The sequence below is a fragment of the Diceros bicornis genome, chromosome 19, assembly GCF_020826845.1.
Source record: "Diceros bicornis minor isolate mBicDic1 chromosome 19, mDicBic1.mat.cur, whole genome shotgun sequence".
In the NCBI taxonomy this organism is placed as follows: domain Eukaryota; kingdom Metazoa; phylum Chordata; class Mammalia; order Perissodactyla; family Rhinocerotidae; genus Diceros; species Diceros bicornis.
This window is the reverse complement of record NC_080758.1, coordinates 24,393,404-24,412,672: the sequence shown is the minus strand read 5'-3', so window position 1 is coordinate 24,412,672 and position 19,269 is coordinate 24,393,404. Positions and strand designations below refer to the sequence as shown.

General features: G+C 51.6%; 2 protein-coding genes across 4 annotated transcripts; both read right to left on the bottom strand.

The window, feature by feature from the left end:
- Nucleotides 1-425: 425 nt before the first annotated feature.
- Nucleotides 426-9,032, bottom strand: EIF6 (eukaryotic translation initiation factor 6). 3 transcript variants are annotated; one of them, XM_058562826.1, is made up of 7 exons: nt 8,927-9,032; nt 8,596-8,714; nt 8,385-8,470; nt 4,235-4,410; nt 3,509-3,685; nt 3,132-3,313; nt 426-707 (listed from the first exon to the last, which is right to left on the bottom strand). In XM_058562826.1, exons 2-7 carry the CDS (start codon nt 8,700-8,702, stop codon nt 698-700), a joined length of 738 nt encoding a protein of 245 aa, XP_058418809.1. In that variant the 5' UTR covers nt 8,703-8,714; nt 8,927-9,032; the 3' UTR covers nt 426-697. The 3 variants fall into 3 exon arrangements, with proteins under 3 accessions (XP_058418809.1, XP_058418810.1, XP_058418811.1); XM_058562827.1 differs by having other exon boundaries at nt 8,898-8,980; XM_058562828.1 differs by lacking the exon at nt 8,927-9,032 and adding an exon at nt 8,808-8,897.
- A 904-nt stretch (nt 9,033-9,936) lies between these two features.
- Nucleotides 9,937-17,044, bottom strand: FAM83C (family with sequence similarity 83 member C). Its single transcript, XM_058562822.1, has 4 exons — nt 16,290-17,044; nt 13,605-13,772; nt 13,259-13,383; nt 9,937-12,758 (listed from the first exon to the last, which is right to left on the bottom strand). The coding sequence occupies exons 1-4, from the start codon at nt 16,824-16,826 to the stop codon at nt 11,318-11,320; spliced, it is 2,271 nt and encodes a 756-aa protein (XP_058418805.1). The 5' UTR covers nt 16,827-17,044; the 3' UTR covers nt 9,937-11,317.
- Between the last annotated feature and the right edge of the window lie 2,225 nt (nt 17,045-19,269).

The following is a 19,269-nucleotide window of genomic DNA, read 5'->3' as shown; positions in this document are numbered from 1 at the left end:
TACCTGGCTCCACGCCCACTCAAGCTCCTAAGGGAAGGGGTCGGCAAAGGTTGGTCTACAGCTGTTGAGGGCACCTGGCAGCCAGGCGAGCAACCTCCATCCACCTTGGGTCAAAGAGGACAACACTGCCCTGTCGCCAGGTGCCTTACAGGGTCCTTATATGGGCCCAGGGGAGAGCTGGAACAGATTCTTATCCTTTGAAGCCCAGAGTATAAAGCTGAAGTTGCCTGGGAAATGTTAGAACTACAGTGGAGTGCTTCCTCTTGCCCTGGGATGAAGCCACCCATCCTGATGATGGGGGAGGAGGGGTGGGAGATTGTGGAACCGACGGGTATGTGTGCATCCTACCCCACCTTCTCCCTGGAACAATGGGGGTGGGGGATGGGTGCGGGCTGAGGCCCCCAAACAACACATTCACAACAGAATGACCAGAGGCAGCTGCCCTTTAATGGGGTAGCACAGGACAGCAGAGCTTTCAGCTAGGAGCCACAGGGCCTGATAGCCAGCATGATGTGGCAGATTTTTGCAGAAACCAGACTCAAGAGATAGAAACAGGTGAAGGACTGGGCATCCAGCCAACTCAGTCCCAGTAAGCTCTCTCCCACCTCCCTGCCAGCATCCAGTACAGACTGAGTAGGATGTGGAGAAGAAGCCAAAGTTCACAGCCAGGAACCCACGGAACAGCATGGAAGGTGACTCAGGCGAGGCTGGGGAGAGAAAGGAAGGAGCGTCATCAGTAGGTGCTTCACGGAGCACACCTCACCCTTCATTCTCAAGGTGCTTGCTTCCAGCCTTAACCCTGGACCTCTGTTACAGCTCAGCTCCGAAGGCAACACTCAGCCCCTTCCAGGTCCCACTGCTCCTATGAGTCACAATCCAGTCTAGAACTCGCAATGCTTTAAAAGCTAAAAGTAATTCCTTCCCCACTCAGGTGGGTCAACTCAATTTATTCAAACTGTTATTGATCATAAACCAGAGCCTCAGGGAGCTCAGAGAGGGGAAGGGATGTGCCCACACCACAAATCCTCTAGTGGCAGGGATGCGGCCAGAACATTCTTCCTGGAGGTGATAATCATGTGCATGATTATAATACTAAAGTACGTATTCTAATCACCAACCTGATTCCTTCATTGTGAGGTCTCATGGGCACCTCAAACTCAATGTGTTCAAAACCAAAGGAGGCTAATGAGTTTTGTCTCTTCCTTTTCAATACCCATTTCTTTCTTATCCAACTGCATAGGCTAGGACCACCAGAATAATGCTGACCAGTGCTCGTGACCGTAGGCAATTCTGCCTGACATGAATGGCAGTTTCTGAAGTTTCACCCTTAAATGCAACATTTGCTGTAGTTTTTTAGCAGGTACTAATTATCAGGTTACAGAAACTTATTTCTGTTCTTAGGTTGCTAAGAGGTTTTTTGTTTTATTCTTTAATTAAATGATTAATTGTGTAAGTACTGTCTTTTGTGTGTGTGTGTGAGGAAGATTAGCCCTGAGCTAACATCCGATGCCAATCCTCCTCTTTTTGGTGAGGAAGACTGGCCCTGGGCTAACATCTGTGCCCATCTTCCTCTACTTTATATGGGACACCACCACAGCATGGCTTGACAAGCAGTGCGTCGGTGTGCGTCTGGGATCCGAACCTGTAAACACTCGGGCCGCTGAAGTGGAGCGCACACTCTTAAGCGCTACAGCCACGGGCCAGCCCCTTGTACTGTCTTCCTTATGAGATTCTATATTCCAAAAGGACAGGGAGGGTATATTTTATTCATCACCACATCACTACTGTCTGACACATGATAGGTGCTAAAAAAAAAAAAACCACCAGTACCACTTTCCTTTTCAGACCCTTTCAACTGCTCTCTAGTGTTGACAGCAGAGTTTGTCAGTGTAGTCCCCAAACTGCCCCATCAGATCACCCAGGAAAGCTTATTAAAAAAAACCACACGTGGCTGGGCACCACTCCAGACCTAGGGAATCAGTATCTGAGAAGTGACACCAGGAAGCTACATTAACAAGCATCCCAACATACAAAGCTCAAAACCACAGGTCTACAGTCAAAACTTCTTGACATGGGTATTCAGAGTCCTCAATACTCTGGGAATACCACCTTTCCCCTTCGCACCTACCACACTTGCCCATCTCCATGTCTGTCTGAAGTGTTTCCCCACTCCATCTCTGCATATTCAAATACCTACTCCTTCCCTGAAGCCCACATTAAACGATCTGTCCTCCACAAAACCTTCTTGGATCCCAGAACGTGTCTCATTGGAGCTTCCCAAGCCACTTAAGGCACTTTTGCTTTCCCCTTTGAAGGTAGCTGAGTTATGTGTGGCCACTACATCTTCTCTCCCCTGCTGTACTGTGAGCCCCTAGAGGCAGGACATAGGACTAAGGTGCCTGACTATCCCACATGGAGCCTTGTCCATAGGGCTCAATGAACATCAGGTGAATGAATGAAGGAGAGAGAGTGATGGGAAATTTTGCTCCTGATAAGTAGGGGGTCTGTTACTTGGCACTAGCTCTACACTTTGGGGTTTCTATCCTCATAAAGACTCCTGTGCTAGTTGGGTGTGGCATGATTTGAGAAGGATCCTCAACGGGGGATGAGAGAGGGAGAGGCTGAATATCCAGCACCTGCTGCTTATCCAAAAAAGGGATTATAGAGCCTCACACCCCGGAATCTCCTGGGTTAGGGCCCAAGAACCTGCTTTTTAAAGAAATCCACAAAACTCCAGATGATTGTGATTTTGATGTAATCCCCAGCCACCAAGTCCTTTATGCATCTGGGGTCTCCTCAGTTCCTAAGAGCAGCCTCCCCTCCTCTCAGTAAACAGCTTTTTTCTGGTTCTGGCTCTGGGCTGCTGGCTGGGGACAGCGGCACACAGGCAGATACAAACTGCAAAACAATGTGGTCAGTGATGAAATGACGGATCAGAGGGGATACTGAGCTGAGCAGATGCTCAAGCATTGCTTGCTGGCTCTACCCTGTGACTGCTCAGCAGTGTGCAGGTGTGCCCTCACATGCAAGGAGAACCTATCAGTAGGAATATTGTGTGGCTCCCATTCTAGGTGGCATCTCCTTCCCCTACCTGCAAAAGGCAGAAGAGAGAGAGGCCCAGGCCCAGATACCTGTCAATGAGGGAATCCCGCATGCTGGTAGCAATGGTGCTAGGCTGGGCTTCGTTCAGCTTGAAGACACTCTCCACCACTGACAGCTCTGTGCTGGTTGTGTCCAGGCCACAGAAGGCACACCAGTCGTTCACCACCATCCCAGCAGCAATCACCTCACTGCCTCGGTTCACGGTGCCCGCCTGCCAAGGAATGGGCTCAGGGTGGGTCACTGTACCAACAGCCAAAGTCTCTCCCCTCCCTGATAAGGACTCTACCCAAACTCTGCTCCCTGACATGCAGCCCTAATCCCAAACTGTGGGAGGTAATAACCCAGATTCCTGAACACTGGGCAAAGAGATGTGCCTCAGCAGGAGACAGAGAACAGGAATGCTTACCACAAGGGGGACCTGAAGAAGAGAGGACAGCTCATCCTGGTCTTCAATTGAAGTCTTGGGATGTACCAGCCCTCCCTGATTGCTGAAGACACAGTAGCTTCCTACTAGCACCTGGTCAGCCACTGTCTGTCTGAAGACTTCCACCTTGAGCACATCAGCCAGGATTTCCTCTGTTTCCTGTCAGCCAAAGTATTGTACTCAGGGCCCAGAACTTGCAAGTCAAAGAACCTGGGGCCCTCCACAGCCAGAACCACCTGGGGCTTGGTTCCCTGAGCCCCTCATTCCTCTGCTACGTAGCTACATATGGAAGCTTCACCCAGAAAAAGGAGGGGATGCAGCTTAGAGCAGAAACTAGGGCAGCTATGGAGTCCCTGATATCCACGCATGCCCTGAACAGCCAGGGGCTGGTCTTCACATCACCCTCTTCCCTCTAACCCACACTTAAAAGAGTTCAGCTGTCAATCTCTCCTGGCCCTGGCTGCAGGACCAGATGGATCAATCTCCCTGATTCTGAAGGATTAGTACCCTTCCCAGCTTCCTTCTGGCACTGACCACACCACGGAAGGCCTCTATTATCACTATTCCAATGAGTGCCTGAAATGTGAGAGCCAGGTATGAAGAGAAACCACAAGAGACACCCCTAAGTCCTGACTGATAGGCAAGAATAGTGGCTAACCACTGACTAGGCTGGTCCTGTGACTCTTGGGCCAAACTGGGCTGCCTCACCCGGTCTAGGTCTGGGTGGACCAAGGCCACGTAGTCATTGCAGGTGGTGACATTGCCCAGGGCTGAGAGCCGCTCCTCCACTCGCCGGATCTGCACTGAGTCTGGGAGGCAGTTGCGAATGTGTTGCAGCTCCTGGTCGGTGGTGTTGTTGGGCACCAGGAGACCGTGCCTATTCCCTAGAGAGACCCAAATCAGGGGGAGTAGGAGGTGTTGGCAAGGATGGACCATGAATACAAAAGATGTCTGCCATACTCTGGGGGCTGAGGATACAATCCAGCCCAATTAGCTTCCCCAGGAAAGCTTTAGGCCCAGACCCCAGTCCTCCAACCCACCGATCCATACAACACCCAGGGGGACCAGAGGTCCCACTGGGCAGGCCAGAGATGGCCCAGGAGTCTGTCCCAACATAACCTGCCCATTTCACCATCATCAACCAGGGGGGACCAGGACTAGCAGGAAAGGCCCTTGGCATTAGTTGTACATCTTGCTACTTAAAAACTGAGCTAATGCTACACACCACCTACCAGAATGGCTAAAATTTTTAAAAGAATATCAATACCAAGTGTTGGCAAAGATATACGGAGCAACTGAAACTCTCATACACTCTAATAGGAGTGTAAATTGGTCAACCACTTCAGATAATTATTTGGCATCACCTAACACATTGAATATTCACATACCCTGTGACCCAGCCATTCCTCCTCTAGGTATTACACAGGCATACCTCGTTTTATTGTTCTTGGCTTTACTGCAATTCACAGATATTGCATTTTTTACAAGTTGAAGGTTTGTGACAACCCTGCATCAAGCAAGTCTATCAGCGCCATTTTTCCAACAGCATTTGCTCAATTCGTGTCTCTATATCACATTTTGGCAATTCTCACAGTATTTCAAACTTGTTAATTATTATTATATGTTATGGTGATCTGTGATCAGTAATCTTTGATGTTACTATTGTAACTGTTTTAGGGCGCCACAAGCTACACCCATGTAAATGGTGAACTTAATAAGTGTTGTGTGTGTTCTGACTGTTCCACCAACCAGCCATTCTCCTCTCTCCCCCTCCTTGGGCCTCCCTATTCCCTGATACACAACAATATTGAAATTAAGCCAATTAACAACCCTGTGATGGTTTAAGTGTTCAAGCGAAAAAAAGAGTTGCAGGACTCTCACTTATATCAAAAGCTGGAAATGATTAAGCTTAGTGAGGACATCATGTTCAAAGTCAAGACAGGCCAAAAGCTAGGCCTGTTGTGCCAAAGAGTTAGCCAAGTTGTGAATGTAAAGGAAAAATTCTTGAAGGAAATTAAAAGTACTACTCCAGTGAAAACACTAATGATAAGAAAACAAAACAGCCTTATTGCTGATATGGAGAAAGTTTTAGTGGTCTGTATAGAAGATCAAACCAGCCACAACATTCCCTTAAGCCAAAGCCTAATCCAGAGCAAGGCCCTAACTCTCTTCAATTCTGTGAAGGCTGGGAGAGGTGAGGAAGCGGCAGAAGAAAAGTATGAAGATAGCAGAGGTCAGTTCATGAGGTTTAAGGAAAGGAGCCATCTCCATAGTATAAAGGTGCAAGGGGAAGCAGCAAATGCTGATGTAGAAGCTGCAGCAAGTTATCCAGAAGATCTACCTAAGATAATTAATGAAGATGGCTACACTAAACAACAGATTTTCAGTGTAGACAAAACAGCCTTATATTGGAAGAAGATGTTACCTTGGACTTTCATAGCTAGAGAGAATGAAAGAGAGAAGTCAATGCCTGGCTTCAAAGCTTCAAAAGACAGGCTGACTCTTGTTACGAGCTAATGTAGCTGATGACTAAGTTGAAGCCAATGCTCATTTACCATTCTGAAAATTTTAGGGCCCCTAAAAATTATGCTAAATCTACTCTGCTTGTGCTCTATAAATGGAACAACAAAGCGTAGATGACAGCACACATTTATAAAATGGTTCACTGAACATTTTAAACCCACTGTTGAGACCCATTGCTCAGAAAGAAAGATTCCTTTCAAAATATTACTGCTCATTGACAATGCACCTGGTCACCCAAGAGCTCTGATGGAGATGTACAACGAAATTAATGTTGTTTTCGTGCCTGCTAACACAACATCCATTCTGCAGCCCCTGGATCAAGGAATAATTTTGACTTTGAAGTCTTATTATTTAAGAAATACATTCCATAAGGCTATAGCTGCCATAGGTAGTGATTCCTCTGATGGATCTGGTCAAAGTAAACTAAAAACCTTCTAGAAAGGATTCACCATTCTAGATGTCATTAAGAACATTTGTGATTCATGGGAAGAGATCAAAATATCAACATTACCAGGAGTTTGGGAGAAGCTGATTCCATCCTTCATGGATGACTTTGAGGGGTTCAAGACTTCAGAAGAGGAAGTAACGCAGATGTGGTGGAAATAGTAAGAGAACTAGAATTAGAACTGGTGCCTGAAGATGTGACTGAATTGCTACTCTCATGATGAAACCTTAATGGATGAGGATAACTTTAACTTCTAAGGATGAGCAAAGAAAGTGGTTTCCTGAGAGGGAATCTACTCCTGGTGAAGATGCTGTGAAGACTGTTGAAATGACCACAAAGCATTTAGAATATTACATAAACTTAGTTGATAAAGCAGTGGCAGGGTTTGAAAGGATTGACTCCAATTTTGAAAGAAGTTCTACTGTGAGTAAAATACTATCAAACAGCATCACGTGCTACAAAGAAATCGTTTGTGAAAGGAAGAGTCAATCGATGCAGCAAACTTCACCGTTGTCTTATTTTAAGAAATTGCCAGCCTTCAGCAACGACCACCCTGATCAGTCAGCAGCCATCAACATCGAGGCAAAACCCTCCACCAGCAAAAAGATTATGACTCACTGAAGGCTCAGATAGTGGTTAGCATTTTTTAGCAATAAACTATTTTTTAGTTAAGGTATGTACATTATTTTTTTAGACATAATGCTATTGCACACTTAATAGACTACAATATAGTGTAACCATAATTTTTCTATGCACTGGGAAATCAAAAAATTCCTGTGACTCACTTTATTGCCATATTCCCTTTCTCGCGGTAGTCTGGAACCAAACCCACAACATCTCTGAGGTATGCCTGTACATCCAATAGAAATACCTACACGTGTTCACTAAAAAACATAGCAACTCTATTCATAATAGACCAAACTGAAAACTACCCAAATACCCACTGTCAAGAGAATGGATGAATACACTGTGGTATACTTACACAAAACTATACAGCAACAAGAATTACCACACTACAATTACATTGTGACAACAATGACTAAACCTCTGCCTACCTCTGCAAGGCCATAACTTGGAACTTCCGAACTCTGTGGTTACTCCCATCATTAAAAAAAACACCCTGGGCCAGGTTAACTTCTCTCATTACGTAACAACTTACTTCAAGTCCTAAGGTCATGGTTAGGGAGCAGCGTTTCAAATGAATAAGAAAATACTGAAAAGGCCAAAATCACTAGGCTTAAGATAAAAAATAGAGGAACAAACTTCTATAAGGGGTGGCAATAAAGGGAGACAGATCCAGCTCAAAGAAAGGACCAATGGCCAGAGTCAACAGTGCTGAGAAGTAGGGGAGTAGGGTGGGATGCCACTCATAGACGTGCTAAAGGGAATTTAAGATTTAAATGGATAACTAAACAAGATGCCCCAGAATCTTAGCTTATCATTTTTTAGAAGCAGAAATGGATGCTCAGAAAGAGGAAGCAACTTGCCCAGAGTCAGCGGCAGGGGAGAGATGACATTCTAATCCTCTCTTACATTAGGTGTGGAACTTAGTGAGTCACTTAGGCTCTCTGAGTCTCAGCTTCCTCCTCAGTCAATTAGGCCAATAATTCCTCCCTCCCAGGATCTTCGTGAAGAAGGAATAAGAACAAGTGTGATACTGAAAATACTTAATGTTATTTGCTATTACTATGATCCGGAAGCCTTCACCAGAGGTTGTCCCTGATCTGCTGACACTTAAGACTAGGTCCGGCCCAGCTCTGAGAGATTCTACACTCCCTGGAGATAATGGATGAAAGCCTGGAAATCCCTAGGTCACTCCGGGGCCCCTCCAAGAATATAAAGGCACTGGGAGGCTCCACTCCCTCCCTCGGCGTCTTCCACCTGGCTTACCCACACACATGCGCCCGATGATGCGGCAGCCAGCGATGGACGCGTGCACCACGGGGATAGTATCGGCGAGTTCGCCCTCGAACACACTGTAGGGACATGGACTCGGTGGTCACGGGGCTGAGGGCCCGGTGCCCTCACTCTGCCGGGGCCCCTGACTCCCAGCACCCCTCTCCGCCACCCACCCACACAGGTCCCCGGGCTCCCACCGCACCTGTAGAAGTTCTCTGACCCTCCGATGGCCACCAGGCAGTACGTGTTGGTGAGTTTGGCAAAGCAGCCGATCTCACAGTTGTTCTCGAACGACGCTCGGACCGCCATGGGGCCTAGGGGCTGCGGGGCCGAGAGTTCAGGGCCGGCGGACCGTCTCTCCGCGCCGGATCTCTCAGGCCCCAACGCGACGCCACCCCTCTCGGCCCCTCAGACCTTGGGTCCCGCCCACTGGGCCCCTCCAGACTCAACGGCCCGGAATCCTCCAGCCTCCTCCCCTCACGATCCGGGACGCCTGGGGCTGACCCTTCCGGTCTCCTTCCACACGGGCTCACCAAGAAACCGCAAGCTCTTCACGCGGGCAACAACTCCTCCTCTGCCTCAGGAAGATTTCCGTTTCCTCCTCCGCCTTGGGAGACTTCCGGGAGAGCCCGGCGCACGCCACCACGCATGCGGCCACTCTAGCTCCAGCCCCTGGGATGATTCTCTGGTTGCAAACGCACTGGTCGCACCCCCGCCTGGCTCCGCCCCCATCATGCTTACGTGCATCATTCATCATTCATTCATTCGGAAGATTTTTAGGAGGTGCAATCGACCCAGACCTGTAGCTGGTTGGAATGTGAGGCATGAAAGAGAAGGAGCCAGAGATGTCTCGCAGAGGATGGGTTGATGGAGGTATTTACTGAAGTAGAGCCTGAGGAGGAAGAGGTGCGAGCAAGGTGATCTGCCCAGCGTGAGGTGCGGGACAGACATCCAGGCCAGATCTGGAGCCCAAGGGAGAGCGAAGGGCATAGGAATGAGGTTTGGGGCTGAAACCTGGGGTGGAATGAGGCCCCACCCTCACCTATGGAGAGGGTGTTCAGTAGGGAGGAGTGAGAGGACAGAGCCTGGAGAAGGAGGTGTGGCTGGAGAAGGAGGTGTGGCCAGAAAAGTAGAGGAAACCAAGCTGAAGGAGGTATTGGAGAGATGGGAAGATGGATGAAGCAGGGTCTTAGGGAGAGGTTAGAAGGGGAGAGTCTAAAGTGGGCAAGGGTGTGGGGCTGACTGGCTTTCACTATGTGCCTCTTGCACATGCCTGATCACTCATTCAGGAGCCACCTTCCATCTCCAGGACAGATAGTGGCAGTCAAGGGACCTACTCTCGTGGATAGGATGAACTTGGCCCACATTTTGTAGAATCTACAAAAGCCCCCAGGGTCTCTCAGAATGTCACAGCAAGGGCAGAAGGGGCTTGGAGCCCCTGGCCTCCCCCCAGCCCTCCTGTGGGCATCCACTCCCTTCAGGGAGCCCTCCATAATTAGCATGAATGGTGGCCTTCCCCTGCCCCCCACGTGCAGTTCCATAACTCTGCCTTCCTCAGGAAACACCAGGCTGCTGCTGGGTTATAGCATGTCTGCCTTTATTGGTTTGTGTCATGTATATTCTGCCAGACAGGTGGTGAGCTCAGGAAAAGGACCCAAAACCGGTCAGACTGTGCTTCTAGGGACACAGCAAAATGATGTGTGTGTGTCAGAGTGTCTGGGTATCCACGTCCTCTACTTGTCCTCCCCAGTTCACTTCAGACTCACTCCCTCAGTCCTCTCCCTGGCCTCTCTTCACCGGGTTCCCTCTACCAGGAATTCCTCTTACTCTCTCCTCCATCTGTCCAAATCCTCCCCATCCTTCAAGGCCTGGCTCAAAGGCTTCTCCTCTGAGAAACTTTCCTCACCACTCCACCATCACCACTACTCTCTGCCCTTCGTTCTCTACTACCCTCTGTCACTGGTCAGCCTTTAACTAGATACAGCTGTCTTGCTCACCAATGGTTTATGCATTTAATCCTCATCTCCCAGGGACTGAGCCTGATTTATTTGCCCTATGGCCTGCCCAGCACAGGGCTGGGTACACAGCTTAGGTTAAAAAAGATACTGGTTGGTGCATGTGTACCTCCATGTTTGTGTGTGTGTGTGCATGTGTGGTTATGTGCATATTTATGATCTGTGGATCCTGAGGGGTCTACGGTGTGCACCGAATGCATGTATTTTGTGCCATTCATTTAGCCAAATGACATTTATTGAGCACCTATAACTAGAATTTTGAGTGTTTTGGTCTATCACATCCACCTATGTGTACATATTGTGTGTTTCTATGGATATACAGTTTGTGGGTGTGAACCCTGTCAGTGTGCTGTGCATATTGTGCAGGCATTTTGGGCATCTTTGTGATGTGTGTATTTTGTGTGCATGGAGACATGTGAACTGTTGATAGTGTGTGTCATGTCTGTGCAAAAACACAATCTTAAGAGATCAGAGACCCAGGTTTGGGCCCCTACTCCTCCACTTACTTGGACCTGATTCCAAGCAAGCCATCAAACTCTCTGGGTCTCAGCTTCCACATTAATAAAATAGAGAAGATAATATCTATGATCCTAGAATTGTATACCTGCTAGAGGTCTATATTGTAGAATGTTGTGAGGATGAAGGATAAGAAGTAACTGGTATGAAGTGCCCAGCACAGAGGCAAATGACACGTGCCCAGTAACAGTGGGTTCCATTTCCCCGTGTGTGTGTGTGTGTGTGTGTGTGTGTTTAAGCAAGAATCCTCAGCCCACGGAGTGTCCAATCTGAGCTTCTAGACACCTTCTCCCCATGCAGCCCCTGCCCAAGCTCGCACCCCAGAGTCTGGGACTTGAGCAAGTCTAGAGTCTCAGTGGATGGAGCACGGACATGTCCCTGCTGGGAGCAGGACTAGGACTCGAAGCGGCTTCGGAGCAGCCTGACCTTGGACTTGTTGTACTTAGTGATAAGGTCCAGTTTGCTGTGACCCAGGGTCAGTCGTTTCTCATCCTCAAGCAGGCCATTGCTACTGCCATTGCGATGGCCACCTGTGGGGGCCCCCGGGGGGCCAGGGTCAGGTCCCGGCCTGGTGCCCTGCAATTGATGATACTTTGTGATGAGGTCCAGCTTGCTGTGGCCCAGAGTCAGCCGCTTCTCATCCCCAGAGCCCACTCCAGCCTTGCAAGCAGGACTTGGTCTGGGGAGACCACTGGGCCCAGGCCCCTCACCCCGGAACGGGCCAAACTTTGTGATGAGGTCCAGCTGGCTGTGGCCCAGGGTCTGCCATCGCTCATCTGGACCCTGCTTGCCAGCCCTGGCTGAGGAGTTAGCTTCAAGAGGCACTCTCGAGCCCCCAGCCTTGGGGTACTGTACCAGGAGGTCCAATTGGCCATGACTGTGATTTGGGGACAGCCTCTTGTCCTCTGGAGTCCGATCGCCAGGTCTGGGGGAACCTGACTCAGGGGCACCCTTGGCACCCTGGGCCCGGGGCAGAGGATCCAGCTGGCTGTATCTCTGGCTTGGGGACAACCTCCTGTCCTCTGGGGCCTGTTTGCCAGACCAAAGGGAGCCTAAGTTGGGAGTAACCCCAGAATCAGGGCCTCCTACTTCTTGGGCTCTGGCGAAGGGGACAAGGAGATCCAGCTGGCCATGGCTCTGACTCAGAGACACCTTCTTCTCCTCCACCGTCTCCAGGGCTGTGCCAGGTACCCAGCGACCTCGTGGGGGGCTGGGCTCCTGGCTTCCTGGGAGCCCATTCTCCGGGAGACGGGACAGGGCTAAGATACTTCGGGGGAAGGGGAAAAGGGGGCGTGAGCGAGGGAGCAGAGATGACCCCACTGCCAGGGTCAAGGGGCTGGCACTATTGTGGTTGAGGGTGGGGGAAGACTGGGACCATGGGGACATTCCCAGCTTGCCTAGGTTGGCCCTGTAGGGCCCTGGTGGGGAGCCATGGTTAGGGTCTGACATCTGGTGTTGCAGAGTGGGCTGACCACTGGCCTCGCAGCGGGAAGGGCCTGGGGATGAGGACCCCATACCCGTGTCACTGCAGCCACCGCCTCCTGGTAGAGCGAGGTAGGAGGAGTGGCCCATGAGAGGTGAGCATTTGATGCTGCTGAGGCTGGTGCTGGAGGGCGATGAAGATGTGGGGCTGGGGATGCGGGGCCTGAAGGCCAGGGCCACTGGGAGAGGGCACGATGCCCGGGAAGACAGGTGATCCTCACTGCCACAGAAGCCCTCCACAGGTTGTGACTCAGCATACAGACAGCGGAACTCCCGGTCAAAGTCTTCCACAATGCGGCCCCTCAGCTGCAGCACCATGCTGGTGTGGGCCTGGCTGCAAAGCCAGGTGAAGCTGGGGGCAGAGGGTTGAGGTCAGGACCCTGGGGCTAGGCAGGAGTCAGAACAAGAGGAGCATACCAAGACACTGGATCAACTCCACCACCACAAGGGCTCCAGTGAGGGGGCAGAGCTCTGATTCTAGCGTGTGCTAATCCTAACTCTGGTTAGTGGACTTGGGCACATGGTTTCCCATCTCAGGGCTTCAACTTCCCCATCTGAAAAATGACCAGGGGCAAGGTTCCCAGAAGTCCCTCCATTTCCAAGGTGCAATAGTTATAGTCTATGCCTAGGGCATTAAGGTAATCCTTTCATAGAGCCAGCTCCTCCAGGGCCCAGCCTGGGGCTGTCTTGCTCCCCACACTGTCCCCCAGCCCTGCACAATGCCTGGCACACGGCAGCTGCTCAGTCCATGTTGGAAGAATGAGGGGGAGTTCAAAGATGTCAGATCCCAGGTGTCCTTGCTAGCCAGTGACCCAGCCCCAGGCAGCTCTACCCTCCCTTCCACTTGCTCACCTGTAGCTGCCCGTCACCACCTGCTCGCAGTCAATGATGACGAACTTCTCCAGGGCCTGCCCTGTGAAGCGGCGGCCTGCCTTGCTGCAGTACGTGTCCCCACATGTGCTCCGTACACGCATGTTCTGGGCCAAGGAGGGAGAGAGGTTGGAGGGTGACCTTTGAGAGAATGGGGCTCAAGCCATGTCTAAATCCCATGGGGTCTCTGACCTTAAGCAGCTAAGGAAAGCCAGTCCCGCACTCCCATTGACCCGCAATGTTCACGGACCACCCAACTGACTCTTCTGCCCTCCCTGACTCCCCACCCCAACCCAACCCTTGGTTACTGCCCCTGTCCCTCACTGACCGGCAGGTGCCCCCCATTGAGGTCCATCTTGTAACACATTTCCAGGAAATGCCTCAGGTGCTCCTGAGCCAGGAGCAGGTAGACAGGGACACCACGCCGGTTCGAGGCCTCCATGAGGTCACATAGAAGCTCCATGTCGGTGAATATGTCCATCACCACAGCCACCACCTGGAGGAGGGAGGGGGAAGCTCATCCCTGCCTGGGGCATTGCCCAGCCCAGGGGATCCCAGGAAAAGCACACGACTGAAGATCAGGAGGCCAGAGCCTGCAAGAACACCTGAACTAGAACGGCTTTTAGCGATGACCTAGCCCAGGGGTTCGTAACTCAGACACAGGGAGGTGTCACTGTCTTGAACCCCCAAAAGTTGTTTGAAAGTTTTGGTGTGCATTTTTCTGAAGACAGAGTGTTTATCTATCAAAGACGTCTGTGGATTGGGGCCGGCCCGGTGGCGCAGTGGTTAAGTGTGCGCGCTCCGCTTCGGCGGCCCAGGAGTTCGCAAGTTTGGATCCCAGGCGCACACCGACGCACCGCTTGTCAAGCCATGCTGTGGCGGTGTCCCATATAAAGTAGAGGAAGATGGGCACGGATGTTAGCCCAGGGCCAGTCTTCCTCAGCAAAAAGAGGATTGGCAATAGACGTTAGCTCAGGGCTGATCTTCCTCACAAAAAAAAAAAAAAAGATGTCCGTGGATCAATTGCACTGGTCTAAAGCTCTACATATGGGGAAACTGAGGCCCAGAGTGGGAAGGCTGTCAGAAGCATAACCCAGACCCCAATTCCCAGTCTAGGTCCTCACAATCTCCCCACTAGCTCGAGCCCCAGCTCTGGCCCAGGGACTGTCTGTCTGAGGCTCTCTTCTCAAGAATCAGAGCTCCAAGCCAGTTACTGGGGTCTTCAATGCTCTCTGCCTGACCTGCCTCAGTTTCCTACTGAAGCTGCAGAGGTCTGGTGTGACGTCTTACACCCATGGACTCCCGCACTTCCACCCATGCCAACTGGGACCAAGTTTTCTGCTGAGCTGAGGGGCTGGGGCTTGTGGCCTCCCTCATACAATGGGCTTCCTCAGAGACGCCCTAACAAACCCCTGGCACAGCCAAGTCCCCAACTGCCCCTTCCCATTGCATATCTGCTGTGAGAACCTCCTCTCCCAGTCAGGCCAAGTGCAGGAGGTACAGAGCAAAGCACTCCAGCTCTGGAGCCAGACAGAACTGGGTTCGAACCTGCACTCAGCTACGTCTGAGTGATATGGCCTTCAGCGAGTTGCTTCACCTCTGGGAGCCTCAACTTCCTCATCTGTTAAATGGAGATAATGATAGCTACATCTCAGAGTTATGGGGAATTAAATGTGAAAATACTCAACACACAACAGAAGCTCAATAAATGTTCCTTTCCTGCTGCCTCCTTAACAAATGAGGACGTTGGGCTGCAGGGAAAGGGAGTACTTCCCAAGGTCGCTCTGAGTCAGGGACAGCCTGGAGCGGAAGCCTGGCTTCTGGCCCAGAGGTGAGGGTCTAGATGGGGGGTGAGGAGGGAAGGCACTAGAGGATGCCCTAGTCCACAGCACAGGCCTGGCCAGGGGTAGGGGAACAAGGACAGCAGGAAAGATCAAAGGTGCAGGGGTGATGACAGCAGCCACCTCACTAATAACCCCATTCCCGGTGCCAATCAGGCCTGGCCCTCCCTTGCCTGGGGTGCAGGCGGGCTTGCCAGTGAGGCTGTGGAGGTACAGTGGGATCCCAGCATCCTTGCTCCCGATCTCTGCGGCAGGAACCTTCCAGGCTGCTACTCCGGACAAGGGCACTGAGTCTAACCTACCTCAAATCCTGCCTGGGGTCATCTGACCCATTCCCCTGCCTCTTAAGTCAAAGGTCAGGGCTCCAGGAGTGAAGTTGTGCTCGTCTGTGGCTGGAGCCTTCCCAGGCATGGACCACCCCTACCTGGTCTCCTACTTCTCTTTCTCCTGGGCCACTGCTCCCCATCCCTGAGCCCAACAGCCTCCACCCCTCTTTCCTTTTGGTGCAGAGCTAAAGGCCCAGCCCTCAAGGCCATGCCGAGGCCCAAGCACCTGTGCCCCCTCCCCTGCTTCAGGCCCAGCTGGAGATACAGTGCATGAGGGGTGAGGTGCAGCTGGGGACATGTGTCAGGAGGTAGGGCCGTGCCTGTGGCCCAGGGCCTGGTCAGGACCCCTTTCTCCCTGAGCCCTGAGCTCTATTTCAGCAACTGACTGGACCTCCATGATCAAGTCCCAGCCCCTCTCTGGCCTCAGTTTCCTCCTCTGTAAGTCAAGGGAGTGGCTCAGATGTCCACCTAGGTTGGGGTTCTTAGTTTGAGGATCATAAACCTTTTTGAGAATCTCATGAAGGCCCTGGACCCTCTCCCAAGAAAGGTGCAGAGGACCCCTCCCTGCAATATGCACAACTTTGCATGCATTTTCAGAGCTCTGTGGAGTCCCTGAGGCGCATCCCCTGGTCTATGCTTATCCATAATGTTCTGGAGTGCCAAGGGCTTGCCAAGGTGAATAAAACACATGCCCACCCTCCAGGAGCTTGTGAATGATAGAGGCCAGAGGTTCTAGTCTCAGTGCTGCCCCTAAGCTGCTGTGCGGCCTGGGGCTGGTCCCTTTCCTTCCCTGGGCCTCAGTTTCCACATCTGTGAAATGAGTATCTGAAGAGATGAGTCCCTTACCGTGCGGGCCTGGCTGAAGAGGAAACGCAGAAGGTCCTTGATGTTCTTGGCCTTGTCCCGCTGGAAGTGCACCACAGCCTGTGTGGGGCTGAAGCCCGTGGCCTGTGGAACCTCAGGCCAGCCCAAGTCCAGGTCTGGGGGCTCTATATCAGAGGCCATGGGGAAGTAAGTGCCTGAGGTGACTTCGGAGAGCAGGCTGAGGTGGTCGGGCCCTGAGGCCTCCAGTCCCTGGGCCTCACTGAGCTCAGGGCCCGCGCACACATGGCTGGTCATATAGTCCATATCCAGAGCACTCAGGAAGGGCAGCTCCCGCTCCTCAGAGATGACCTGCAGGTAGGCAGCCTCACCCCGCTCCAGGAGGGCGTCGGCTGCCAGCCGGGCCGCCTCACTGTGCTGTAGCACCAATGGGGAGCTCTCCCGCCACCATGGCCGTTTTAGCTCCTCCACCCGGCCCCGAAGGGGTCCTGCCATGCTCTGGGCTCCCAGGACCCCAGGCCCTAGGCCTCCAAACATACCTGCCCACCTGGCTGCCCTCATCCTCCAGCAGGCTCCTTGGCCTGCACCTCGGGCTGGCTGCAGCAGGAAGAAGATACTAGCAGAACCACCTCCTGCCTGCCCGCCCTGTGCGTGGCAGGGCCCCCAACCTGTTGCCACCCTAAGTCAGAACCATGCTCCACCCCATTGCCCCTGGCTTCTGAAACCTGTCAGGTCAGCCTCACCTGTGTGCCTGCTGTTGGGACTCGCCCGCCCAGGGAAACTGCAGTGCCAGACTCTTAGCACACACTTCTGCACCCTCCCCGCCCCACCCCAGCATCACCTGCCCCATCCCCACCAGGCTCCTAGCAAGTTTCCTCCAAATCCTGACCTATAGAGCCCCCATGGAGGTTGGATTATGGTCCAGAGGGGCCTGGCCCTGCTCAGGGCCACACGTGCACGTGTGGGCGCGCACACACACACACACGCACCTACACAGCAGGGTGGATAAATGACTCAAGACACCAAGATAAAGACGTGAACACACAAGCAGATGGGCTGACTGACATAGTGACATACACAAACATAGACTATAGGCTGATATATGCAGACCACACACTTTTTATCCACCTCACGTAAACTGACCCAAACACTAATTCAGAGACTAGCCATAACCCCAAACATACCATGATGGATATCGCAAGCCTTGGCACACCTGCACACAGGCCCTAAATAAGAGCTGAACAGAATGTCACACGGAACTGCCAAAGACATCAACACCTATCTGTCTCCCATCCAGGCCTCTCTTTGCTTCTATAATGGCCCTGACACTCTCCACCTCCACGACTGTGGCACTCATAGTCCCCTGCCCCACCCCCACCCCGGCTCTGAGCCCATCCTCCAAGGGTTTAGAGCAGTGGCTCTCACTATAGCCCCCAAGAATAGCCGAGAAGTGTTAAAATGCATATCTCCGGGTTCTATCCACCTGAGATTCTGATCCAGAAGGTCTAAGTAGGCTGCTGGAGCCTGCTTTTTAACAAGTGCCCCTGTGCACCTGGGGCAATGGGCTGAGGCCCACTCCTGAGAAATGCTGTTCCACATGGCTATGTTTCCATCACCCTCAAGTTCAGGGAAGCTCTTAGCTTGGTGAGGGCTAGACCTCAGCCTTCTTCCTCTCCTCAGGGTCTGAGTATTAAACAGTTAGTGAGAAAGTTTGTTTCTGAGCATGGGGGACACACTGCAAGGTCAGGAGACAAACAGAGCAGGCAGGTTTCTATTCTCTGCCCTCAACAAGGGCCACAGTCTCAGAGTCTTCAGGAGCATGGGTGAGAGGCTTTGCTCTAGAGATGGGGGGGTCAGCAGATGGCAGCTAGTTAGAGAGGCAGGCCAAGCAGAAGTGGTCACAATGGTGCACAGTGACAGCTCAAGGCACCACTTTTCTATGGAGGGACGAGATCCAATAAGTGGTGCCAGGAGAGCAGGAGACTTAATGCATGTCTCAAGACCCTAGCTTAGTACTGACTGCACTTGCTTTATCTGGTCTGTGATCACAGCCAGACCAGATATAGGTTCTTCTATGACCACAGAGCTTCATACATGGGGCCAACACATGCACAGTGGGGGGACAGTGGCATTTAGGGGCTCCCCACGTGCAGCTGGGCCCTGGGACCAAAGATGAATGGGGCTGGGGCGTTGTCCTTGAGGAGCCTAGAAGTGAGGGACCTAGGGGGGCAGGGAAGAGCTGTAGGCCAAGAGCTTAAATGCCGGGCCATTCCATCCCATCCCAGGGACAAGGGCAGAAATTGAAACACCAGACACTCTAAGGAGGCCCTTCCCTGGGGGTGGGGAGGCTGCATGAGGGGCACAGGGTTGAGTAAGCAGAGCCAGACTGTGGGAGGGTAATGAGCTGTGGGGGTAGCCGAAGTGGCAGGGCCTTCATTAGGGCCTTATCTCCAGATTTGTTTAGGGGGAGAACCGGGACCTTATCTGGGTCAGACAAGTGCTCCTGGAGGGGAGGCAGGCATGTTTCTGTGTTGAGTTCTTGTGTTTAGCCATCAGTGTGCGTAAGTCTATCTAATGGTACGTATTTTTGGCTCTTTTTAAAATTATTTTTAATGGTGATAAAATTAGCAAAGTCCACATAACATAAAGTTTACCATCTTAACCATTTTTAAGTTCAGTGGCATTAAGTACATTCATATTGTTCTGCAACCATCACCACCATCCATCTCCAGAACTTTTTCATCTTCCCCAACTGAAACCCTGTACCCATTAAACACTAACTCCCCATTTCCTCCTCTCTCCCGGCCCCTGGTAACCACAACTCTGGCTTCCGACTCTATGAATTTGACTACTCTACATATCTCAGGTGAGTGGAATCATACCATATTTGACTTTCTGAGATTGGCATGTTTCGCCTAGCATAATGTCCTTGAGGTTCATCCATGTTGGAGCATGTGTCAGAATTTCCTTCCTTTTTAAGGCTGAATAATATTCCATTGTGTGT